This window comes from Mixophyes fleayi, chromosome 8 (genome assembly GCF_038048845.1).
Source record: "Mixophyes fleayi isolate aMixFle1 chromosome 8, aMixFle1.hap1, whole genome shotgun sequence".
NCBI classification, from domain to species: domain Eukaryota; kingdom Metazoa; phylum Chordata; class Amphibia; order Anura; family Limnodynastidae; genus Mixophyes; species Mixophyes fleayi.
This window is the reverse complement of record NC_134409.1, coordinates 33,771,102-33,798,784: the sequence shown is the minus strand read 5'-3', so window position 1 is coordinate 33,798,784 and position 27,683 is coordinate 33,771,102. Positions and strand designations below refer to the sequence as shown.

At 39.4% G+C, this 27,683-nt stretch overlaps 1 protein-coding gene across 2 annotated transcripts in view; it reads left to right on the top strand.

Moving 5' to 3' along the window:
• DPYD (dihydropyrimidine dehydrogenase) overlaps positions 1-27,683 on the top strand; it is an 816,112-nt gene that overhangs the window by 529,523 nt on the left and 258,906 nt on the right. For both annotated transcript variants that reach the window (XM_075182332.1, XM_075182333.1), the window contains one exon: positions 15,425-15,589. In XM_075182332.1, coding sequence (XP_075038433.1) covers positions 15,425-15,589 — 165 coding nt within the window. The remainder of the gene's footprint in view (positions 1-15,424; positions 15,590-27,683) is intronic.

Sequence of the window (27,683 nt, the reverse complement as noted above, 5' to 3'; positions counted from 1 at the left end):
AGTGTGTCACTGTATAATATTATTTGCCATCAATCACAAATGCCCATAATAGACTGACTTTATGCAGGGCCATGGTTAATCTATCATAACCCAATGTTCATAGAGGCCTAATGAGCCTAAATAGGAAATTAAGAATATAAATCATGGCGCACAATAGGTTTTTTCTTTTTTTTTTCTTCTTTTACAACCAATGCTGTTTAGACCTAAGTGGTTTTATGATCCATGATCAATATAGATTAAATTGCCGTAATGGAGAAATGATTGGATAGAGCATGGACAACAGGAGTGGTGAACTGGTTATCTTTACAGAATTTATTTTAGCATGTGCGTAATTCTTTAATATGAGAGCAAATGTTCCCTAATCAATATACCATTGGAGATGGGCAACTGTTACAGTTTTCGCTGTAGTATTGGACACAAACTAGGAGCAATAATTTCTATGACCCTTAGGCAGTTATATCTTAATACATTGCAGAGAAATTGTAAGCTTTTCTCAGCCCAGTATGTAATGTTAGCAAGTCAGTAAGCTTCTCCATTGGTTGTAATCTTGTATAGTCAGAGACAAATTAGAACAGAGAAAATAAAAGTGGTTTTAATGTGATGCACTAAATCACTCCACATAAATCTATCCAGAAAAGTTAGGGTCTCTAAATGATATAAAACTTAACCTTTATTGAATTTTAGTTCTAAAAATAGCAGCGAAGTATATAAACAGAATAAAAATATAATAATGAAATTTTGTATAAAAACTGTCTGTCTCTTGATCATAAATTATTGGGGGCAAAGTTAGACATAATAAATAAATATCTACTATATAAATGCCTAGTGGCGTGTGTGAAAAAAAAAAAAACAAGCTGCAGCGCCACCTGCTGGGCAGAGTTATACACTGACCTATCTATTTCTTGAAGGAGAAGTGACAGTTGGGAGTGGTTGGTGGTTGCCGGGGGTGACAGTGGGGAGTTTTTAACACCTTAAGTAGCTTGATGAAGGATGTGGCGATGAAGATGAAGGATGAGGTGATGGAGAAAAATGATGAGGTGGTGACATGTGGACAAAACCACGTTAAAAAAGGGCGCTTGCGTCGGGAAGTAACGCTCTTCCCCTGAGGAGGCTTGGGCTAGGCCCAAATGCATGACAAGAACCTTTTTAACACCTTAAGTAGCTTGATTTGACTAGAATGCATGAGTATCATCCACGGGTTAACTTGTTACTTAAATATGTAGTGTCCGAGATCTTATTTCTCCTCTAATATACACGCCCCTCTATAATATGCAGTTGCAGCGTGAATAATGCAACATAAAGCAGCTATGCGAGTAGAATACTGAATATAAATCCCTCGCATATACGTCCGTATCTAATGTGTTGCATCTTGTTACTAGATCAGCTGTCATTAATTGTTGCATTATTCACGCTGCAACTGCATTTTATAGAGGGGAGTGTATATTAGAGGAGAGGTAAGCTCTCAGGCACTACATATTTAAGTAAAATTTATTTATTATGTCTAACTTTGCCCCCAATAATTTATGATCAAGAGACACGAGGCATAGTCAGTTTTTATACAAAGTTTCATTATTACATTTTTATTCTGTTTAGATATTTCGCTGCTATTTTTAGAACTAAAATTCAATAAGGGTTAAGTTTTATATCATTTTGAGGCCCTAACTTTTCTGGATAGATTTATGTGGATTGATTAGTGCATTATATTAAAACCACTTTTCCTTTCTCTGTTCTAATTTGACTATGTAAGCTTTTTGATGCACCCCTGATTCAAGAACAATATCTATATAATATTTGATTTTCAATAGAATCAGGGTATTATCACTCCTCAATAATTAGTGCGACTCTGTCCACCTCCCTTTATCCTTATTTTTGCTTAGTCAGAGACAATACGGAACCATTTTAGCTGGGACATTTCACTTTTTGTTAACTGATAAGAAATATATCAAAATATCAAGACTATATAATGTTTAAATAAAATTCATACATGCATGTCTTCTCTATTGATAGATGCCCTGTAGCCTTTAATTTCTATCCTCCCCTCCCCATTAATGATCGTAAACCCCTAGATCAAGGCAATACATTCGCATCTCATCTGGGCCCTTACAATTTTACTACGAAGTGCAAAGTTACACCCTCGGCTTTCATTGCCAATCTGTTTTCGAAGTTTAAAATAAACCATAAAATGCTGCCTTTTCCAGCTCAAATGACTACAATTTATAGCATGCTTATTTTTTTTTTTTTTAAAAGCAAACATTACTATGATTGAGTAGTTCACAGTTTGCGTTGGAAAACGATTAAAATACTATGCAATGTAATTAAGCTTCAACACGGTTGAACCTATTCACCTTGCTTGAATCATTTAATCTATCTAAATTTTAGTCTCTAACTTCACCGGATCCTCTCCATGTGTCATCAACAGGGGAAGAGGAGGTGCAAACAACTTTGTGTTAGTTTTATTAAAAATGATAATTACAATTGATCCAGTGTTCTAAGTACTCCCAAATTGTTGGAGTCACAGGCATGGGACCTTCACAGTTCTGCTTGATGCAGAGGCTGAATATATCCTTTAATTCTATAGCTTACCACAGAAATGTGGATGATGTCAACAATAGCCAACTTTACAGCAGATAGCAAAATTAGATAAGCCTACCTGACTAATGCCATAAACTGTAACATGTTGCTCTTAGCTGCACCTCTCGCCCATCTGTAAAGTTGCGTTCCAATGCTCCCTTGGTGTTCTTCTGTGCCCCAACATGTGTTTAAATACCTGCTCAGTGCACATTACAGTGCTTGAGCAACAGGTATTTGTGCCTAACATGCTTTATGCTGTATCTTGTTTTATTCTACATTCTACCTGTTACTAACCTTTGACTTACCCTATATCTGCGGTATGATTCCCTTCATGCTATTACTGACCTGGCTTCTCTTTGACCATTTCTGTACATCCATGTCCTTTTGGCTTCTTGTAACCTGTCCCCACCTTTGGCCTCTCTGTAACCATGTCTGTGCCTATTTCTTAGTCTCCAGGTCCACCTAGCGTCCACAGCTGCCATCTGTGGGTGCCTTGCTGAGAAGTGCATAACATCCATGGTTACAGTTGTTTAATGGGAAGCTATTAAAACCATGTTAATTCCTATATATAAAAAGAAATGGTGGCTAAGTGGTTAGCACTTCTGCCTCACAGCACTAGGGTCATGAGTTCAATTCCCGACCATGGCCTTACCAGTGTGGAGTTTGTATGTTCTCCCTGTGTTTGCGTGGGTTTCCTCCGGGTGCTCCGGTTTCCTCCCACACTCCAAAAACATACTAGTAGGTTAATTGGATGTAATAAATTGACCCTAGTCTGTGTGTGTGTGTTAGGGAATTTAGACTGTAAGCCCCAACGGGGCAGGGACTGATGTGAGTGAGTTCTCTGTACAGTGCTGCAGAATCAGTGGCGCTATATAAAATAAATGGGGAGGATGATGAAGAAACTAGGGATATCACTAAAGCTTGTTCACCATGATATCAACTGTAAAATATCAGTGCACAACTGACTGTACAGAGAATATGTATTATCGGCATATCGTCAATATCATTAAGAGGCAAAATGATACAAACTCTGAATAGACAGCAAATAGCATTAATACCTCCATAATTAGCATTTATTATATTAGAGCTCTCATGTGTGTCTCAAGACAGCCCTGCATTTTGTCACTGCAGCATTAACTAATTCTGGCCTTATACGAACCATTCCTACTGCTCAGCCTTCACACAAAGAGTTAGCGGCAAACTTAATCCCACATGGGGTGGGAGATTGGATATGTCTCTCTGCTCAGAACTTGCTGACAGCAGAAGTATGTCGGTCAAATATTTAGTTATGGTTTGGAATGGGTGCGTGCAGATGTTTCTATCATATCCCTTTAAGGTTGTGATCTACAGCAGCTGCCTGTGGGACCTGAGCATAGACCTTTATGCACCTCCTTCTTTCAAGAACTGTTGTATATCTGGTCCACATGCTCTATCATTGTTTAGCACACTATTAATATGATGGGCCTACTCTATGCTTTAAAAAAAGTTTGATGTGTTAAATAAAAAATGTTATCTTCCTTGAAATAAAGTGTGGCACACAGCTTACCGCATAGCAGAAAAGGCAACTCTTCCATGAGACGATCCTGTCCTGCAAATTTCTGCAGCTGCATAGTGTAGCTTGGCTAAGTGTGTCTTGTCATGATTGTTCTTTCAACTACATGATTTCCCATATAAAGTTCTCCTGGCTGATACAAAAGGCAGCTCAGTGAAATTATAGCACTACTCCCGATCTCTGGGATCATCGGAGCTCCTGTAAAATGCAAGTTGTTTTGTAGGAGGAGGATCTCCAAAGGTTACTGCTAAACCAGGGACATTCATGTGAATAATGACTCTCCATCCATTGAAGCTCATTTGAGTTTCTCTTCCCACAGCACAAAACGTTGTTATTGCATGTGGGAGCAATACAAGGTGCATAAGTACGCGTAGAGCTTTTTCTCATCTTCAAACTTTTGTAGCTCCATAGGTGCTGCAAATGGGTGTATTTGCACAAAAACAGGAGTATTACGTCAAAAACAATTTTCATTTCATAAATGACCCCAAATGGGTTGTGTCCTGTTGACATTCTGAATTATTTTCATCATATATGCCATTATTAGAAAAGTTATAGAATTTTGTTTAAGTAAACCTTGGCTGCTGGCGTTTCGGAGAGCGGAACAGAATCCACCACTTTCACCTAGAACCTTCATATGACTGTGGAGGTTCAGTGTTCATTTAGAACTATGACATGGTGCTCGTAAAGCTGTGAGTTTTTGTTGACCAGACAGATTCTCATTGACTTGAAACAGCTATGAACTAGCATACAATCACATGGACCTTCTAAGTTCTAAGCATCGCTGCTTAGGAAAGGATGACCGGGGGATACAGGGAATCTTCGTGCTATTGAGCATTTCTGTGTCAATACTACCAGTTTTGTAATAAATGCTTTTATGGGACACAATAACCAATCATGCACAGGTTTATACCTACAGTAATGAGATAAAATGACTCTCTGACAAATGGCATCCCATATCTGAGGAGCGGTAGAGCTGCTTTAAAGTAACCTGCTTAGCATGTGACATTAACAAAAAAGTGAGCAAACAAATTGACCTAAAGATTGCAAATGTCATAAAAAAACATGTAGTGAAAAACCAGAAGAATTTATTTTGTCATTCTTTTGTCATATGCAAATGATTTTTGCATCTGCACTGTACTTCATCACATTGGCGGATGACATATCTTCTAAATCAGTTTATTCAATTCATCTGACAAGTCTGTGGGTGTTTGAAATGATTGTCCAATATGTGATGTCCTTTCATATGTGTTTCTAATAATTACATTGTGACAACTAGAAATCTTCAATCACTTTGCTGCAATGTCTCCCACTCCTACATTGTTTCTGATTTGCGTGCTTTTCACTTACAATTCAATATTACAAAGAGAGCTATACATGCATATGTGCCTCTTCGATATGTAAACTTGATAATATCACACATTTTGGCATGTTCGGAGAGTTCATGACAGGATTTTCAGCAAGAAAATAGATAGCTAAGTTTGCAGTTAAATAAGTCTTACTCTGTATTTCTATGCAAATGAACAAAATGATGAATTTAAATCAGTTACATATATTACTTTTTAACCTCTATCTATATAGCGTCTACATATTATCATCATCATCATTTATTTATATAGCGCCACTAGTTCCGCAGTGCTGTACAGAGAACTCATTCACATCAGTCCCTGCCCCATTGGAGCTTAAAGTCTAAATTCTTTAACACACACACACACACACACACACACACACACACACACACACACACACACACACACACACAGACAGACAGAGAGATACTAGTAGGTTAATTGGCTGCTATAAAATTGACCCTAATCTGTTTTTGGAGTGTTGCTTTACAGGGAAATTTCTCTTCTGTTCCCCAGCACACAAACATACACTAGGGTTAATTTTTTAGAAGCCATTAAACTCCCCATTATGTTTTTGGAGTGTGGGAAGAAACCAGGACACATGGAAGAAGCCCACGATAACACGGGGGGAACATAGAATCTTCACACATATAAATGACTTGGTTGGAAGCACGGTGAGGCAATAATGCTAACTACTGTGCAACTACACTTTAAATGTAGTGTAGATTTTAGACTATATATATATCTACTATATAAATGCCTAGTGGCGTGTGTGGAAAAAAAAACCAAGCTGCAGCACCACCTGCTGGGCAGAGTTATACACTGACTTATATATTTCTTGAAGGAGAAGTGACAGTTGGGAGTGGTTGGTGGTTGCCGGGGGTGACAGTGGGGAGTTTTTAACACCTTAAGTAGCTTGATGAAGGATGTGGCGATAAAGATAAAGGATGAGGTGATGGAGAAAAATGATGAGGTGGTGACATGTGGACAAAACCACGTTAAAAAAGGGCGCTTGCGTTGGGAAGTAACGCTCTTCCCCTGAGGAGGCCTGGGCTAGGCCCAAATGCATGACAAGAACCTTTTTAACACCTTAAGTAGCTTGATTTGACTAGAATGCATGAGTATCATGCACGGGTTAACTTGTAAATATATATTTCTTTAATATTGTGGGATTTTATTTTGTCAAGGCACTGTGGAGTAGGCACTTGAGTCCATGATATTATATCAAGTAGTACTGTACATAAATCTTTTTTTGTGAATCTATATGTTGGTATTTTAGAAGGACTGTAGATCCAGTTCAGCAGCAAAGATAGTGGTAAAATATTATTTTAATATAATCAAAATAGGAAAAATGCTTTATTTGAAGAATAAGAATTATTTCCCTGAGCCGCTGCTATTGCCAGCCTGTGATAAGTGAACACTTGTTAAATAGACTTTGTTGTGCTTTGCCACAGAGCCCTAACGAAAGATCACACCAGCTAGGGGAACTTTGACACATAGGGAAAACGGGCCTTTCTCCCTTTTATAAATAGGTACTAAGGTACCCTAAATTCACGGATTGTCCTGCACTCTATGGGGAAGCACTTGGCATATGGTTGGGAATTGTATTCTATCCTTAGTGCTTGGGGCAGCACAGTGGCTAAGTGGTTAGCGCTTCTGCCTTACAGCACTGGGGTCATTAATTCAATTCCGACTATGGCCTTATCTGTGAGGAGTTTGTATGTCCTCCCCGTGTTTGCGCGGGTTTCCTCTGGGTGCTCCAGTTTCCTCCCACACTCCAAAAACATACTGGTCGGTTAATTGGCTGCTAACACATTGACCCTAGTCTGTGTGTGTGTGTGTGTGTTAAGGAATTTAGATTGTAAGCCCCAATGGGGCAGGGACTGATGTGAGTGAGTTCTCTGTACAGCGCTGCGGAATTAGTGGCGCTATATAAATAAATGATGATAGTTTCTCTGCAATTGAGTGTAAATCATTGTTTTGTATTCAGTCATTGTGGGACAATAGGACCTGTAGTGTCCTTTCTTGGGATTACTGACAGGGAGTTTGTTGTGAATAGGGAAATAAATCCCCTCACAATTAAATATTTATCTAAGTATCCATCTCTAGTAAGTATTTTTGAATGTCAATATAAGCCCATTTATAAAAGCTAAACAGTATTTTGGGTTTAGTTTTTCTTTAAACGTCAAGTTTCCATTTGAAGCTGGTTTGTGGCGTGTCCCTCAATCATGCAATGTATGATGACTGAAACATTCTCCCTCAGTGTAGTGAGAGATGCGGTAACATGTGCTCAGCGGTGAGTAGTCCAGAATCCACTAACCACGCCTCCTATAGGTTACACTTCTAAGCACAGCCGAAACCTAGCAAGAAGCTATTAATTGTCACTCTAAAACAATGCTAGGGTTTATGGGCTTTATATTCTTTTTCTTGTTTTGTTATGTTAATAATCTTTGAGGTCCATTAAAAGCCACCCAAACTCTTGAACAATCATTTCACACTGCCACTGTGTTTCACCTTGGCTGATATGGTGCTTAAAATCGGTGGTAATCGTTAATACGATTACCACTATTCCGACAACCACTTCACCTGCAAAAAAACCACGAAAGTTTTAAAAAGCGATGTTAATATTTATAGACTTGCATTTATAGACTTACCTTTAAAGCGACTTTGAACATCACCGATGCAAGCGAATGCTGACCGCAAGTGATTGAAGAGATGTCTGGCACTGCTGTTTACTGTCATAGCGACTTGTATTCATCTGAATTTAAAGTGGGAATGTTGGGTTAAGTGTTTAAACACTTAAGTCGCGATGACAGTAAACAGTAGTGCCGGACACCTCTTCAATCGAGATCACTTGCTGTCAGCATTCGGGTCCATTGGTGATGTCCAGAGTCGTTTTAAAGGTAAGTCTATAAATATTAACATCGCTTTTTAGAACGGTCATGTTTTTTTTTGTAGGTGAAGTGGGTGTCGGATTTTTCGAAGCCGAACTACCGTACCCCATCCTTTTATGTATTTCTTCTTCGGCCATTGAATCTGTTACACAAAATCAGGTCCTACTTTACAAAACTATAACTCTCAATTGTTTTTTGTGCTCACTTGCCAATAGCAAAACAGAAGAACGTCTTTGTATGGGCTTGTGGGATTATTTGCACGGCTATTCAGACTAAAAGTATCTCCAAAATGTAATTGATCAGTTGATCTCTCGAAAGTTTAGTGAAATATAAAACCCCACTTAGACTGCAATAAACTATTTTATAAATGTAAATGAAGGCAAGGATTTATAGCTAATGTGAAAAAAAAAGCATTTTCCAATCCTCAACAATAGTGACATTTGGCAGATTCAGGAATAAATAATCGTATGTGGCAAGGGTATGCCTTATCAAACATATGCAGATCAGAGCTAATTAATGCAAATTAAGGCTTCCTGTCTATCTAGTGGGAAAAGATATGTCCAAATGTTATGAAATCCAGTTAGTATGCTTATTACCGTAATTGTTTTATATGGGGTGGCTCTTAATTAAAATATGTAAATTGACCTTAATTGCTGTGTGCTAATGGGGTTCATGTTATATCATCACGGATCTCTTAAACTCTATGGCCAGGGGAGTAAAGGTTTTTTTTTATTAATAGAATTTTAATAATCTTTGATTAAATGACCTTTATTCATTATGCTGTCGATTTGGTATTTTGCGATGTCCCTTCCATCAAAGCCCTTTATTTAATACTTTTTGCTTTTACTCTTTTTCTTTATATAATTGGTGTGTATTTATAAAGCACAAGCATATTCAACTGAGGTGTATAGTTGCAAAATTAAACATATATTACAGATAAGGGTTTGGATCACAGGACGAATCACCAAATTTGGCTGTGGTTTTTTATTTAGCAAATCAATCCAAAAAAATGTTGTTATAATTCTGCCCAAAGTCACCTAAACAAATATCATCAAGGCATAAAAGTTAAATTATAATATACTGCTAATATACATAAAACATAAAATGTTTTTTTTCATAGTATTTTCAAAGACAATTGTGTTCCATTTTTTTCTGATTTGCCACATTGAAATATATAGCCATTTGCAATGCATCATGTAGGTTTGCTGATCTCTATATAGTAACAAAGGAAAGTCAGTAATTTATTTATAGATGATGCAATGCTTGTCTAATTAGCTCCAATTATATAGATTGCTATAACATAATTTGCCACTGAAGTAAATGAGGATTAGTTGTGGCATCTGCACTCTGCTGCATTGCAGAAATTGCAACAAGGGTTACTTTAGTCCACCTGTATCTGCTTATGAGCAATGCTGAAATAATGGTAGCAGACTTAAGAGGATTAGTAAAAACATAATTGCAGGAACAGAGTTCCCCTAAGATTTGAGACGTACACTGCTACTAGTGATGTATGCTGTGCTTAACATCTCTATATCTTTATTTCAAGAGGGGAAGAGATCACTTTTCAAAAGAAGGATCTGAGGTTTTGGATGAAATAAGTTTATGGGTCAATAAGTTCAGCCCATTGCAAAAAAAAAATCCCTGGATCACGAGGAGTGGAAGATGCTAGATCAGGGGTCAGGGAACTTTTTTAAAATATATATATTTATATACGCCGACGTTACCCCCTTGATTTGAAAGGAAGGAAATCATATATTATTAATTATTGGAATTCAACATTTTATTGAATCTATTCAAAATTTCTTTGAAAAATTCAACTTCAAAACTTCAGGTTTTGGAGAAATGATGTTGCTTCATTTTTGATAAGAGAGCATCAATATTGGGGTATTTTGATGTCAGAGCAATTTGGATACAGTCTTCAGTGTCCAATCGATTTCTTTGCTTTGTTTTTATGTTCGTTAGAGTGGAAAATTCTTGTTCGCAAAGGTAGGTTGTTGCAAAAGGCAGCAACTTTTTGACTGCCCCCTATGTGGAATTTTGAATGCCTTTGCAGCTGTTGACATCTAAAAATATAACAGATCTGCTTTGTTTTCAAATGCAATACGTGCTTCATTATTGCATCGAAGGTCAAAAAGTGCCTCTGCCTACCCTTGAGGCTCTTCTGGTACAACAGCAATTTCACATTTAAAGGGGTCTACAACCCAACTGACAGCATTTGAATCGGCAGCATTACCCCCAGGAATTTCATTTTTACCCCATTTGGGGTAATTTACCCCTGTTCCCTGACCACTGTGCTAGATAATAGAAACCAGAAAGAAAGACATGAAAGACACACTCTTATTATTCTATTCACATACACATCATACACATATCTTACTTATCAATTAATCTGTTCACACACACTGTACCACTCCTATTATTTATATCATAAATCTAAGACACCCAAATGATCAGCGTTGTGATTTGCCCATACAAACTACCTTATTTTCCATATTGTTGTAAAAAAGTAAAACACATATTGGAAACTATTTCCAGCAACCAGGTAATTCCGGGTATATTTGGCCTCGAGGAAAACAAATGCTCTGTGTTAGGTTAAGGGACGGTTCCATCTTTGGTCATTTTCTTTTAGAAACTAATAGCACTACCCCGTACCTGTATTTCTTTTATTTGAGAGGACCCATGAGGAAATTTGGCTTCTATAACGGAAGACATGACCTGCAGAGTTAGCCACAGAGACATGTCATCCATTCCCAGTGTATCATGCAGTTGCATTATTTTTGGATATAATGAGAGTTGAGACTTCATGAGGTGACTACAAGCCTTGGAAATTTTAAATCTCATTACAATGACTTAATGAAGTGTAGGCTGAAGCAGTGATTTGTGGGCCAGACAGTATGCTCTACTGCAGCCAGTATTGCCCCTCATGACCTCCGGTAGGAACATGTTACTTTTTTTCAGGGATACCCCTCCCCAGTAGAGAGGAATGGGGTCCCAATGGAAAGATCATACTATAGGTACAATAGGAGGGGACATTGCTGAACTGTAAATGTCCATTAAAAATTGAAGGCGTCAAAGTTGGAAACTGCTGGGGAGATTCATTTACACCTCATTCAATTAGTAACTGGGCCAATAAAACAGCTGAATTGTCACAAACACCTTAACAGCAGTCTATGTGAGCATATATATGTGCTTCAATATCTAAGTGTCCATGATATTAAACAGGCGACTTCTTTCATGTCACATCCAGCAATAGCCAGGGGCTACTTGTGTATTGTAAAATCTCCACTTCTTCAAAACATTATTATGGGAATGGCACTGAGGTTATATTAGGCTATGATAAAATATATATTTAACCCCTTGAAGACCGAAGGTTTTTCCACTCCATGACCATACCAAATTTTTTACTTTGTGATGTCTCCATTTAAATGGGCATAATTTCTTTATTTTGTCCGCAAAAGTGAATTCTACATTGTTTATTTTTAAAGACAATTAAGACTTTCTTATGGTAGCTACATTAAATTGCATATACAATATTTTTATTTTATGATATTTATAGAAATAAAATAAGCTAAAATTGAAGAATTGTTTTTCCAGTAATTACAAAACCTTGGCTATTCACTTCAATATGTAATTGATTCGTTCTATAAAGTGCACATAATTTGAATACCAAATATTTATACTTTATTAACGGTTACTATTTTGTGATTATAATTGTTATTATCTTTATAAGGCACCAAAAAGGGCACGCAGCGGTATACAGAGACCATACAGTAAAACAATACAACTAAACATTAAAGTCAGGGGTGGAAGTGGGCTGGTATACGGTGGCATGCCATCCCCGCCACTTCTCCTACTATCAAACTCCATTCACTAAGATTTTCCATACTGCCACTTCTAAATTTCTACTTTGACTACTGATTACTGTAGAATACATTACAATACAGTACAGGCAGTTCTTGTTTACATGTAAATGTTTTATTTTTTGTGTTTGAGGTGAAGCTCTGATGGACAATAGTCCATATCAGTTGTAGTCATTGGTGCGATGAACATAATTCCGACACCAGTTAGAGCGGCAGGAAAAAGCCGATTGCTCTAATTGAAATATGGAGGAAATGCAGACTTCATGAAAAAGTGATAGGCAAGAATTCCTTAATAGCAGCAATGTAACTGTCACCATTTGAAGTGGCATCAATCTCAGTGCCGGTATGTTCTCTTGGCGGAATTCTTGCCTGTCGCTCTAACTGTTATCAGAATTATGTTCAACGCAAACTTGTACCCCACCCGTCTATTTACATCCCTTGTGTTTTTATAGCATATGGCAGAGACCTTTTTTCCTGTTCACTCTAGTTTTATGGTAGCTACCTGTTTGTTTTAACTCTAGCTAGAACAAAGAAACAAGGGGTAAAATATAAAATGAGAGGAAAGAAAAAGTAAAACAAAACAAACATAAACACACACATGCTCATTGTTAGCCCCTTTGTAATATACTTCTCGTTAGACTGCATGTCACCCCAGTGGAAGCAGGCTACAAAACGGTTCATATACTGGTCATAGGGAAGCAAAGCATGACTCTCCCATGCTCACACTTCTCACAGAAGGTTATATGCCACACTTCCAGCATGAACAGAATGACTGGGATGATGATTTCCAGATTTGTATTTCAGAATTGATTGTCCAACCAATGTCAAAACCAATCAGGGGAGGGCAGGCAAATTTTAACCCAAGGGGCAAGACTCGACTCAGTAGCCTATTAGGAACATTTTAAAGGAATAAAATACAGGTGGCCCTGTGACCCATCCCAAGGTAGCCCACTATGGGACCTGCTTCCAGCCCTTCCTGCCCTGAAACCAATATACCTAGACATAGAGAAACGTATGCATATTGGGCATCAGAATAAACAGAAGGAATTGGAGAACATTTTTTAGCCATATTTTGGGGGTTTACTAAATAATGATCATGAGCAGTTAATTGTTTTTCTATTTTTGTCTAATTTAGACATATTGGGGCAAATTCAATTCAGCACGAGGTCCCACCGAACATTGCCTCGATGTTATGATGCACATATTTCCGGCTATTATGGTAATAGCTGATAATTATGGTAATTCTGCGCACCTCTAAGGAAGGCAAGGGAAAATGAGCTGAGATTTGAGCCAAAACATTGAAGTGTTGTGTATCTGCGGACTGTACTGAGATCACATATTGGCACCTTGCACCAACTTGAATCTGCCCCATATAATAGCAAATAGTCATCTAGTCCGTGTGCTTGGACTGGGCGGATATTTACATTCAAACCAGCGGAATACACGAGCTGACAGTGTGGCGACTGCAGACACCAGAGACCCGTATGTGCTATATACTAGAGATATGTTTACAGTATGCTGATGTTTTTGACTGGAGACCAGACTTGCAGTTGCTGAGTATGCTGACCACATAATATTGAAAGTGAAGTGGTTGTTAAGCTGTGTTCCAGTCTTTGGATTAATCATACAGATAAGCGATATAATTTCCTTTGGGTGTGTAATACTATGGTGATGGGCTATCACTAACACACTGCTTCTACTAATCCTATGCCTATATTATTCTGTCTTTTATATGTGCAAACTGGACTCATACCCTTGGTCCTATAAGACCGTCCAGCAAACGTGGAACTTTGATCCATTGACTATACTATTATTTTTCCACTGAACCTGGGATAAATTCCTAGTAACACACCATTGTGCGCCGTATCCTTAATTGACTTTCTATAGTCATCTATAATATATTAGTAAAACAATCTATTTACAAATAATACCAACAGTAAGCCAAATCTGTCAGAAAAAAATACTCGGATAATCTAACAAGTAAAAATGTTCTCTCTTTTAACCAACACAGCTAAAATGATAAAATGCGTCTTGTCACAAAGCTACAAAAAATTCTTTGTTTAGACCAGATGATAGTTTTTTTTGATTCTGATGAATATAAATGAAACATACTGTAAAATGTGTCCTTATATCCTATATTGGTGTCAGCATTTATATTTGGACAGTAGTGATGTCACTACTGTAATATGTATAAATCAAATTGAAACATGTGTATTATAAAAAATAATGTTCCCCCACTGTAAAATATATGGGATATTCTTTTGTTTCTTATTAATAAAGTACTTTATCATTGAGAGTCATCTCTCATTTAGAGAATGTCCTGGATACTTCATCTACTTCTGTGACCTAACTACAGACAAACGTCATTAAGCATTACGGGCCTGATTCATTAAGGATCTTAACTTGAGAAACTTCTTATTTCAGTCTCCTGGACAAAACCATGTTACAATGCAAGGGGTGCATATTAGTATTTTTTTGCACATAAGTTAAATACTATTTTTTCATGTAGCACCCAATTACTTGATAGCTTATTTGTGCACTGAAATTTAAAGTTGATATTTGTGTGCTACATGAAAAAAACAGTCAGTATTTAACTTATGTGCAAAACAAAATACTAATTTGCACCCCTTGCATTGTAACATGGTTTTGTCCAGGAGACTAAAATAAGAAGTTTCTCAAGTTAAGATCCTTAATGAATCAGGCCCTACAATTGCAAACATGTTTCTAGAAGTTTATATTAGAAGTTACCACAGAGTTCCATGGCCTGTATAGAGAGTGACTTCTAATGTCTTTATATTGTACAGTGGAGGGTACATTACTCCCATTACCTTATATTCTCTTTTATGCTTTCTGTATTTTCAAACTTTCGTTAGACTGCACTCAGCTTCATTAGGAGTGAAACATCCTTTTATTTGCATTTCCTAGAGACTCCCATCATCTGGGCCTGCAGTGTGAATTACAGCAATATCATTTGATGTAGGAAGCTAACAAATGCTCTTTCATGGAGCAGGGGTTACAATCATTACGCCCTCATACAGGTTATGTGTCACTTAACTAACTAGATAGAATACACAGTGTCTATTTTCTCCTCTGCTGGAGTGTTTGTCTGCTTTAATATATATATTCTGCGGAGTATAGATTTAAAACCTAGTAATTGATTTGGCACATTCACTCACCCAGAATTGTGTTTATCTCCTGCAGGATATAGTGACAAATGTTTCGCCAAGAATTATCCGTGGAACGACATCAAGTCACCTTTACGGTCCGGGACAAGGGTCCTTCTTAAATATTGAACTAATTAGTGAGAAGACTTCTGCTTATTGGTGTAAATCTGTTACTGAACTGAAGAAAGACTTTCCAAAACATGTAAGTTACAAATAATTTAATTTAATCATTCCCAAAATCAATATTTAATTGAAGTGAAGTCTGACATTTTGAAGACTATAATATTATACTAGATATCCCATTACAGTTTTTTATATGTTATATTTTATTATATTACTTTTATGATATTATACTATTAATACAGTGCCACGTTACAACACACTCTGTCCCACTGCTGAGCAGTGTCCAGTTTAAGCTAAATATGTGGCGTTTGGGCTGGATAAATTCAAGGACACATTGAGGCAAGGGCTGTCTGGCAGACTTTAGCCCAGGGGGAAAGCACACAGCACTGGCCCATATATAATGGCCCATCCTTATAGGGTGATTTTCAGTATTTATATCCGTCCTAGTATGTTTGGGGCCGCCCAATCATGTGGGGAAGGTGGCACAAAGGGAGGGAGGAGACAGGGCACAGGGTGTCAATCTGACACCCCAGACTGTCCCATCCTTGAGGCCTGTTAGTGTGGAAGGTAACTGTACAAACTGACTGATAGTGGTAATCTTCCAACCTGAATGTATAGTCATGTCCAATTATGATCAGATCGTTGCACTAGTTTTGGGTCATTGCATGCTGCAATATATCTCAATTTGCCTATATTGCCGATGACCTTAAAGCATCTATGGTCATGTTTAGTAGACTTGCATATCTTATTTGAAGAAATTTCTGTTGACTAATCTAGAATTAGGCCATGAACTGGATACTTTGTATAGCTTACTAATAAAATTATGATTTAAAGGAGGTGTACTGCATGAAGAAAATAATAGTATATCAAGTTGCCCTGAATTGAAACATGCTCATGTTACCCACACACAGTTACATGTAAAGAACTTTTGGTGAGATATAGGTGATGGGTATGCTCCATTCCTCAGAATTCCAGCACAGTTGATGCCATTTATTCTGTGCTTGCATAATGGCATACAAGCATGGGTCAGATGGTGTGTTTTTTTTCAAGAGGAGGACTCAAAGACCACTGCTGCCATTTCATGCACTTAATGACGTCAGCTGGCAGTTGGGGGTCAATGTGGGTGGCATTTGTTCCCTGCTGGAATCTTGCAACCCATAACAAGCAGTGATACTGGGACTGAATAGACATGGGAACTGGGACACCAGAACAATAATCCCACAATAGTATTTCTGTCCAGGCATCCTGGTTCTCCATGTATTTGCCTTGTCCCAGAATATACTGTGTCTCAATGTGGCTTCGGGGTGGGGAATCTCCCAGTCAGTGACTTCAGATAGTGTGGGAACGAATCAGAATGACAGGTTCTTTCTTTCATAAATGAGGCATGACCAAAGTCTCACTGCTGCTGCTTGGTAGCCACCTCATTACCAACGAAAGGGACAGGAAAGTGAAATGTGTGCATATGTTTATGAATTACTTAGCAGTCATGTGTTGGCACAAAGGGTTTGGAGGAAATTAAGGAGTGTTAAGAGTAGAATCAGTTTTGATCTTAGGTAATTGTTCCCCTTTAACTATGTTATCCTAGACTTATGTCTACATGGTAAAATAACTCTACCCTTTATCATTCCACTTATGTTATGGTTTACAATTACCACCTTATAAATCTGGGTCCTGCATATGGGCATTGAGAAACTGCAACAAATTAACATATACTGTAATTTCCTGGAAAATGAAAGAAGAAATGTCTGTTTTCTGAACTACTTAATGTGCAAGCTAAAGCAGGATTATAAATAGCACAGCTAAAAGGATGTTGTGATTGCAGAGTAGCATCAGTTCCACAATTAAGCCATTATATGGGGTGGTTGTACACTGTTTTAATGCACGGTGCATTAACAGTTATGATTTGTATCTTTTACTGAGTACTAAAATCACTGTGATATTTTACATGAGATCAGGGTTGTCTGGCAAAGAATACTGTTATTCAACAAAAACTTTAGAACATTAAGCGACAAATAATACACACAATTCTTGAGTTTATGTATCTGTAAAATGCACACCATCAGATCCAACGGGAACCACATGCTTAAAGCTCCCAGAATTCTGGAATGAAAAAAACAGCGTAACTTTATGACCTAAAGGTTGTCCAGACCGCATACTTCCTTATAGGTCTCAGATAAGGTAAAACAGTAGTAGAAACCTATACTAACTTATCAGAGTTGTATTTATGGAGAAATAAGTACTCTGAGTTAGAAATTTGTGTGGGGGAAAAATGGGACTGTTCTTGGAAAAGCAGATTATACAGCATATTTGGTTCAATTAGATGAAAATCATCTAAATTATTCTGCATTTGTGGCCTTAACACTTGACAAGGATAATGCAAATCCTGCTGGATTTCCATCATGCCTGTTAGTGTCACAGTGAAGGGATAACAGTGCAGCCGACCTATAACCACACTCTTTGAGAAGCCATTAGCCAAGTATTCTGGTTATGCTGTATGTGATGTATGTGTCAGAATAGGAAACATATTCTGCAACTTGACATAACAAGATCAAATTGCTCAGACGCTGATTTCTGCAAGATAAGGAACTACCGGGATGTTAAAGCATGCTAGACTTATTCAGTTATTTGAGTTATATTACTCAGTTTAATCATGTATAAGCTTTATTGTATCTTAACATTAAGACGGGGTAGTCAGCGTATCGATGCTGACTACCCCGACAATACTTACCGAGACGTGTTCAGACCGAAGGGTTCCTTGCCCGACCATGCTCCAGGACGACTGCTGTGTAAACCGAGTGGAAGTCATCGCGATCAGTGAAGAAGCCGGTGGCAGGTCATGACGTCACTGATAACCGCGACGCTGTCATCGGTGCTTTGAAGGGGGGTAATGTAACTATGCGGGCATGGACAATGTACTTTACAAAGCCTTGTACATTGTCCATGCGTCATGACTTGCCGCCGGCTTCTTCACTGATGGCGATGACTTCCACTCGGTTTACATAGCAGTCGTCCTGGAGACTGGTGGGGGAAGGAGCCCTTCGGTCTGAACACGTCGCAGTAAGTATTGACAGAATAATAACTAGTATTATTTCGTACCCATCCCCATTAAAAACTGTATTTATTTCTCTTTTAGGGGTCTAGGCATCAATCATATTTTACACTTCTTTTAAGTATGGTTGCTATGTGTTACATGCCTAACGGAGGTGATTTCCCAGAAATCTCTTCCATTTAAGTCTCTCTGGCTACCCAGAATCCGATACAGTGCAAGTGCTGTGCACATGCGCACAGCACTTCCTCCTTTCATCGGCAGCGCTAACATTTTCGTCAGTAGACCCCAGTCTACTGACCAACCCCCTTTGTGTAAGAGGTTTGCTGTTCACACTAAAATTTGCATTCTAAAAAAATTTTTCTATTTAATCACTATTGAAATAATATTTTAAAATGGTAAATTATATCTTAATATTTTTTTAATTTGAACAGCAACATTACAGTGTTCAAAGGTTGAATTATACAGTTTGACATTCACCATTAAATCTTGATCCAGTTCAAACATGTGTGAACCAGGTTGGCCATGGTTGAACAGTTTTGACTGTCTAGAATTTAGCTCAATTTTTTTTTAATCAATCTCAATTTAGAGAAATTCTGGTGATTTTTTTTTGTAACAATTTGATGAACCGGTTTGATTTGTGCCGGTTCCAACATCTCTAGTGGGCAAGGAAGGTAATGTCACAGATGCAAAATAAGAAATGCAGAAGCACCAGTTTCTGGGTGGTGCTGTTTTTAATATAAACCTAGACTTCATAACAACACAACAATGAGTGCTGTATATATAGTGCATAGGGCAAGTGCAAGCTTCTTAAATATCACATATAATCTAATGCAGCATCTACAATTTCAATCCTACTTCTTCGCAAAGCAAATTAATAAAATGTCCCTTAAATGGATTGTGATATTTCATTGCTAGACTGAACATTCCATGCACATCTATCCAGTTTAAAAAAAAAAACATAGGCTAAAAGGTTAATGTTTGATTAAATTATTCATACAAGAAACAGGGAGGAGGAGGAAGTATAAAATGAAAAAGAATACAGGTCAGTCGTGTCAAGCCATTCTGAATTACTAGTCTTTATCACTATGCAGAATCTTCTTATTAAACATTGCACTTTCAGTCTATACATCTATTCTTTCAGCACTACCTTAATATGTCCATATCCATCTGGATTGACAGATTCTACAGATGTGAATTTCCCAAGAGGCAACAGTGTTACTGATGTCAGTAGATGACATTATTTACTTCAATGTTCTATTATTAAATTGATAACAAGATAATTCCTGTGGTTCTCACAGACATGACAGGATTTGCAATTGTTAACTCTCTTATTACAGAGGCTTTGATGTCCTCTGTGGTTTTTATGTATAATAAGGGGCATCTTTCATTTAATTACTGCTCTAAATCACATACCGGTCAGGAATGTAGGCAAAGGAGTCAACACATGCAGAGCTTCAAATTTCAGTGTCTGTGCTCTATTTGTTCCCTAAACAAAAGCATAGCAATATGGAAGTAATGCAGTCTATTTATATTTGTTAGAACCATGCATTGTGTTTGCATAATGTCAACATACATTTTTAACAGTGTCTCCAAGTGAGTTTTCACCGCAAATGGCAAACGTGTTAGGCTCGGGTTTAGGAGAGTGTCTGTCTGGCTATAATTTAATATTTTTTATATCTTAACAGTAAAGATGAGGAATTTTCCAATCTGTTCCAGGAAATATTTGTCTCATTCTCCTTTGTGCCTAGGATCTTGTACACTTCTCTTGCGGATTTTGACTCCTAAGTGTTCAGCCCAGAATTCCCCTATCATTTTCATTCTGCTTGAAATTCTCCCTTATCATACACCAGCCAAACCACAAAGCCATATGAATTGACAACTTTGTCGTCCCAACTGTATTGATAGACTCCATATTCCGGAGAAAGCAGAATCGAGAAATATAGTGCAGAATGGCAAGTAGAAGTGGAATTCAAAGCTTGTATCGCTGGAACTTTTCACTTCCACAAAACTGGCTTATAATTTGACAACTGGAATAAAAGACTGTGTAATATTCTGACAAAGAGAAAGGAGGGTCAAAGAAGGACAAAAAAAAACAAGAGCACTTACCCTAAAAAAGAATAACAAAGACAACTTATAAGGTGGATACAGTGTGCTCAAAATTAGATTGGATCAGACTGAAATTTGTGCGGGTAACACCATGGGGGAACATCCAAATTTTTCTTATATGTGCCATTTTCTGCAGTAGAGAGCAAATTAAACATATGTTATTTCCTAAAGGTAGAGTTAGCCTTTAAGCAATAGAATGTTGACCGAGTATAACGTGTATAGTGGTAACCTTTCAAGCTGTAAAGGATAAAATCAGTTACATGAAAGAAATGTGCAATAGCTTGCAGCAAATGTAACTCTACATCAGAGGTGTGCAACCTATAGGTCAGGACCGAAAGGTGGGTCCCAGAATCTATTTTGGGGTCTCCTGATGGCCAGATATGGGGGTAAATGTATTTCCCTTTGATTTTTGCAAGTTGCCACTATTGGGCGAGTTTGCAGTGAAAATTTAAAACAGCATTGGCTTTAAAAGCATTGCCGCTTTAAATTTTCAGTGCAAACCCGCCGAATAGCGGCTACTTGCAAAAATCAGAGGTTAATACATTTACGTCATGTACTTTAATACATTCAATTGGATAATGCCTCTTTGAGGGGGGTCCCAAAACAACTACACATTGTTGTAGTCCCAGAATGTTGATGCTTTTGGTTCCAGAACAGTAGCCCAGTGTCACTCACCGGACTGTGAGTGCCATTTCCCGTGTGTTTAGGAACCGTGGCCGTCCGCCATCCTGAGGGTCTGCGGATGTGCAGCCCTTATCAAACCTTCAGTACCTGTTGCTTTTAATTGATTGGATGATCAGGCAACCCTCCCTATTTAAACCACCTGTGATCAGTACCTGGTTGCCTGATCTTGGAGTCTCATTCCTCATGAGCCTCTGAAGGTGTTCCTGTGTTTCCTCGTGTATTCAGCTCCTGCTGATTCCTGTTTACTGCTATTGTGGTTTCCAGACCACTTCAACTCCCCTGTGTTCATCGTGCCTGCACCCTTCTGATTCCTGTTTACTGCTATTGTGGTTTCCAGACCACTTCAACTCCCCTGTGTTCATCGTGCCTGCACTCAGCTGATTCCTATCTGCTACTACTACCGGACTCCAGTTCGTCTCAACTCTCCTGTGTTCGGCGTGTCTGCTCTACGCCGCCTCCGTTACTACTACAGTGTTCCAGATCGTCTCAACTCTCCTGTGTTTATCGTGTCAGCTCTCCGCTGCCTCCGTTACTACTACAGGGTTCCAGACCGCCTCAACTCTCCCGTGTTCATCATGTTTCCAGTTTCACTTACTACTGCTTCCTGAGTATTGCTTCGTTGATTCTGGATTACCTGCCATGCGCTGCACCAACCTAATTACCGCTTCCACTCTCCAGTGGTCTCTCCTCCTGCCGGCCTCCAGCCGTTCAGGTATCCCTGCACGTCTCTCTGACAGCCTGCTCTCCTGAACCGCGGTATGCATACTTTCCATTGACTTTGCTTTTGTATTGCATATCCATCTGGACTGAGTTGTGTTCTTCTCCGGAGCCTCCTATCCACTGAAGCTATTATTACCATTGACTTTGTTTCCTATTGCCTGGATAGCTATTGTGACTTTGTATACTTCAAGCAGCACTTGTCAGTTATTGTTGTATTGTGGATATCATCGTGGGATCAAGTACTGTGTGCCCCGTGTATACTCTGCTTTACATTCATCTCCTCGTGCCCCTCCTCACATATATATAGCAGTACAACTTGCTGATGCAGACCACTGACTACTGTTCCCTGTGACACCTGTTTCAAGTATCCTCTCACATAAGCAGTGGTACAACTTGCTATACGCAGACCACTGACTTCCCCGTTACCTACTTTCACCTGGACTCCGTTCCTTCACTATAGACAGCGGTACAACTTGCTATACGCAGACCGCTGACTCTCACTACCTCCTCGCTACTCCTGGACATTCCTCCTCACTATAGCAGTGGTACAACTTGCTATACGCAGACCACTGACTTTCCTCACGTTTACTTGTCCATCTGGTTCCTCGTGTACATACATCTACTCATTACCAGTTGCTGCTAGTCATAGACTTTCCTTGAGCATTCTCTCACCATCTGCTGATTCTCCTGTTCCGTTGTCACCCTGCTACCAGAGAACCATAGTACCAGCTATATTACTCTGGTAAGTCCATCATCTGGTGATATCCTGGGCAAAGACTCCTAGTGCCCGTGACAGTAAGATCAGACCATGACAGACCCAGGTGCGGAACCTACAGCAAAAGAGATGCTGCAGTATCTGGTTACCCGTATTGAACAACAGGATGTTCGCCAACAACATTTGCTGCAATGTTACCAGGCGTTAGCCTCCCAAAGAACGTCTGTGCAAAATATCACAGCTACTGTTGATACTCCTGTGCCTTCCTACGTTTCCCCAGTGCCATCCCAGGTGTCTACTGCTTCCACGCTACACCTGCCTACTCCTTCAAAATATGATGGAGACCCCAAAACATGCAGGGGTTTTCTAAATCAATGCTCAGTTCATTTTGAGCTTCAACCTCACAATTTCTCTACTCATCGTTCCAGAGTGGCCTATCTCATTTCCTTGTTTTCCGGACAAGCTCTCACATGGGCTTCCCCTCTGTGGGAGAGAAATGATCCATTATTACAGGATAGTGCCAAATTTATTTCCACGTTTCGAAGTGTATTTGATGAACCTGGTCGTGTTATTTCCACTGCATCCAGCATCCTCCGTCTACGTCAGGGTTCTCGTACTGTAGGCCAGTACGTCATTCAATTTCAGATATTAGCCTCTGAACTTCAGTGGAACACAAGCGTTAATTGCCGCCTTCTGGCAGGGGCTTTCTGATAAAATTAAAGATGCACTGACTACTCAAGAATTACCTACTTCTCTAGAAGATTTGATTTCTCTTTGCCACCGTGTAGACATGAGATTTCGTGAAAGAGAGTCTGAAAAAACTTCATTTAAAGCACCTCTTCGCTCAAGACCTCAAGTTCGCCCAGTTTCATCTCCGGCGATACCCATGGAGATAGGTCGCTCCAAATTAACTTCAGAGGAGAGGGACCGAAGAGTAAAAAATAGACTTTGTATCTATTGTACTGATTCTACTCATATGCTCAATTCATGCCCTAAAAAATCGGGAAATGCCAGGCCCTAACCAGTTCTGGAGAGGTGAAGTTAGGGTCCCTGGAGTCCTCTCCATGTTCTACGAAATTAAAAGTTTGTGCTTTTGATGTTACAGTTTCCTTTGCTACCAAATCGTTTAAGTCCCAAGCACTTATTGACTCTGGAGCTGCAGGAAATTTTATTTCTAAATCCCTCGTGAATCAATGGTCCCTACCAGTGATTACTTTGAAAATACCTATTACTGTGACTGCTATCGATGGATCACGCATTATTAATGGTCTCATCACCCAGAGTACGTCTCCAGTAACCCTTCAAATTGGTGTATTACACCAGGAAGAAATTTCATTTTTAATTCTTCCTGTTACTACCAGTCCGATTGTATTAGGCCTTCCATGGCTTCAACGTCACTCTCCCCAGATTGACTGGCACACTCCTCAAGTTACGTCTTGGGGGCCTGAATGTCGTCATCATTGCCTCTCTCAAGTCGTTCCTCTCAAAATACAGCAATCCTCTATTTCACCTTGTTCACCGGGACTTCCTCCTCAGTATGCTTCTTTTGCCGATGTATTTGATAAAACTCAGTCTGAACGTCTTCCTCCTCATCGTTCGTGGGACTGTCCGATTGATCTTTAACCTGGCAAGACTCCTCCCAGGGGACGTGTGTATCCACTTTCGTTACCTGAAACTCAAGCTACATCTGAATACATCCAAGAGAATCTCCAGCGAGGATTTATTCATCCTTCTACCTCTCCCGCTGGAGCAGGGTTTTTCTTCGTAAAAAAGAAGGATGGGTCATTACGTCCCTGCATAGATTTCCGTGGACTTAACGCCATAACTATCAAAAATAGGTATCCCATTCCATTAATTACTGAGTTATTTGATCGTATCAAGGGAGCCCGGATCTTTACCAAGTTGGATCTTCGTGGTGCCTACAATTTAATTCGAATCAGGTCCGGTGACGAATGGAAGACAGCTTTCAACACCAGAGACGGGCATTATGAATATTTAGTAATGCCCTTCGGGTTATGTAATGCCCCTGCTGTTTTCCAGGGTTTCATTAATGAGATCTTCCGGGACTTGTTATATGTTTGTGTCGTAGTCTATCTGGACGACATATTGATCTTTTCGCAGGACCTGCCTTCTCATCATCAACATGTGGCAGAGGTCCTTTCCAGACTCCGGAAAAAATAAATTATTCTGCAAGTTAGAAAAATGTTCAATCGAGTTGCCCCAGATTCCATTTCTGGGATATATTGTCTCCGGAGTTGGTCTTCTGATGGATCCAGAAAAGGTGAATGCTGTGTTACATTGGCCTCAGCCAACTACTCTTCGTGCAATTCAGCGTTTTTTAGGTTTTGCCAATTACTATAGACGCTTCATTCAAGATTTTTCCTCGATTGCATCTCCTATTGTGGCCCTAACTCGTAAAGGGGCCAATACTAAACAATGGTCCTCTGAGGCTCTTCAAGCCTTCCAGTTTCTCAAAGAGTCCTTCTCCTCTGCTCCTGTTCTTCGACAGCCTGATGTGAAGCTTCCCTTCTTCCTAGAGGTAGACGCCTCTAATGTTGGTTTCAGAGCCATTCTCTCCCAAAGATCGGAGCAACAAAAATTCCATCCTTGTGCCTTTTACTCTCGGGGTCTTCTGCCTGCGGAGAAGAATTATACCATCGGGGACAAGGAGTTGCTGGCTATAAAAGTAGCATTAGAGGAATGGAGATATTTGTTGGAGGGAGCTCGTCATCCTGTGACAATTTTTACTGATCATAAAAATTTGTCATATTTACAGTCTGCTCAATGTTTGAATCCTCGTCAAGCAAGATGGTCTCTTTTCTTTTCTCGTTTTGAACTAATCATAACCTTCAAACCAGCTGCAAAAAATAAAAAAGCAGACGCCCTATCTCGAGCTTTTGTGACGTCCTCAGACGTTGAAGATGGTCCCAACCACTCTATATTAGACCCCAAATGTGTTTCTCTGGCTGCTTCTTCCACTAAGGTGCTACCATTGGGGAGAATCCTTGTGCCTCCTGCTCTTAGGAAGAAAATCCTTTCGTGGTTTTACTCTTCTCGTTTTTCTGGACACTCTGGTGAACGCAAGACCTTTGAAATTCTTTCTCGAAGTTACTGGTGGCCTTCTATGAGGAAAGATGTCAAAGATTTTGTGGCTGCGTGTGAAATGTGCTCCCAGTTTAAGACTCCCCGCAGAACTCCAGCGGGTTTCCTTCAACCACTACCCATTCCTTCCAAGCTGTGGACCCATATTAGTATGGACTTTGTTACTGATCTTCCTCCTAGTAAAAACTGCAATACTATTTGGGTAGTGGTGGACAGATTTTCGAAGATGGCACATTTCGTTCCTTTGACCGGTTTACCTTCTTCATCTACTCTGGCTGATTATTTCATCAAAGAAATCTTCCGTATTCATGGATGTTCTTCCAAGATTGTTTCAGATAGAGGAGTACAATTAGTTTCCAGATTATGGCGGGCTCTCTGTAAGACCTTGGGTATCCGATTATCACTCTCATCCTCCTACCATCCTCAATCAAACGGACAAACCGAAAGGGTCAATCAAGATCTTGAGACTTTTATAAGGATGTTCTCTTCAGTAAACCAAGACAACTGGGTAGATTTGCTTCCATGGGCTGAATTCGCTCATAACAACATGTATCATGAGTCATCTTCTAAAACTCCATTCTTTGTGGTTTACGGTCACCATCCGTCTTTCCCGGAATTTCCTGCCCTCCCTCCCACCCAAGTTCCTGCTGTAGAGACTGTTTGTCAGACCTTCAAAAATATTTGGTCTCGGGTCAAAACCTGTTTAAAGAAAACATCTGCCAGATATAAGTCTTTTGCAGATAAAAAGAGACGGGCTATTCCACCACTGAAAATCGGAGATCGTGTTTGGTTATCAACCAAAAATATTCGTTTGAAGTTCCCATCTATGAAGTTCGCTCCTCGTTTTATTGGTCCGTATAGGATCATTCAAGTGATAAATCCAGTTTGTTTCAAACTTCTACTACCTAAGAACCTTCGTATTTCCAATGCCTTCCATGTGTCTTTGCTCAAACCTTTTATCATCAACCGTTTCTCGGTCCCTCTTTCAGCACCTCAGCCAGTTCAAATTCATCAAGAGGAGGACTTTGAGATTACTCACATATTGGATGCAAAAATTTCGCGAGTAGTTCTTCGTTTCCTCGTTCATTGAAAGGGCTTTGGTCCTGAAGAGCGGTCATGGATCAAAGCAGAATATCTCAACGCTCCAGCTCTTCTTAAGAAGTTTTATTCCAAGTTTTCGGACAAACCCGGTTCCAGGTGTTCTGTGCCTACCTTTAAAAGGGGGGGTACTGTCACTCACCGGACTGTGAGTGCCATTTCCCGTGTGTTTAGGAACCGTGGCCATCCGCCATCCTGAGGGTCTGCGCATGTGCAGCCCTTATCAAACCTTCAGTACCTGTTGCTTTTAATTGATTGGATGATCAGGCAACCCTCCCTATTTAAACCACCTGTGATCAGTACCTGGTTGCCTGATCTTGGAGTCTCATTCCTCATGAGCCTCTGAAGGTGTTCCTGTGTTTCCTCTAGTATTCAGCTCCTGCTGATTCCTGTTTACTGCTTTTGTGGTTTCCAGACCACTTCAACTCCCCTGTGTTCATCGTGCCTGCACCCTGCTGATTCCTGTTTACTGCTTTTGTGGTTTCCAGACCACTTCAACTCCCTTGTGTTCATCGTGCCTGCACTCAGCTAATTCCTAAACGCTACTACAACCGGACTCCAGTTCGTTTCAACTCCCCTGTGTTCATCGTGCCTGCACTCAGCTGATTTCTATCTGCTACTACTACCGGACTCCAGTTCGTCTCAACTCTCCTGTGTTCGGCGTGTCTGCTCTCCGCCGCCTCCGTTACTACTACAGTG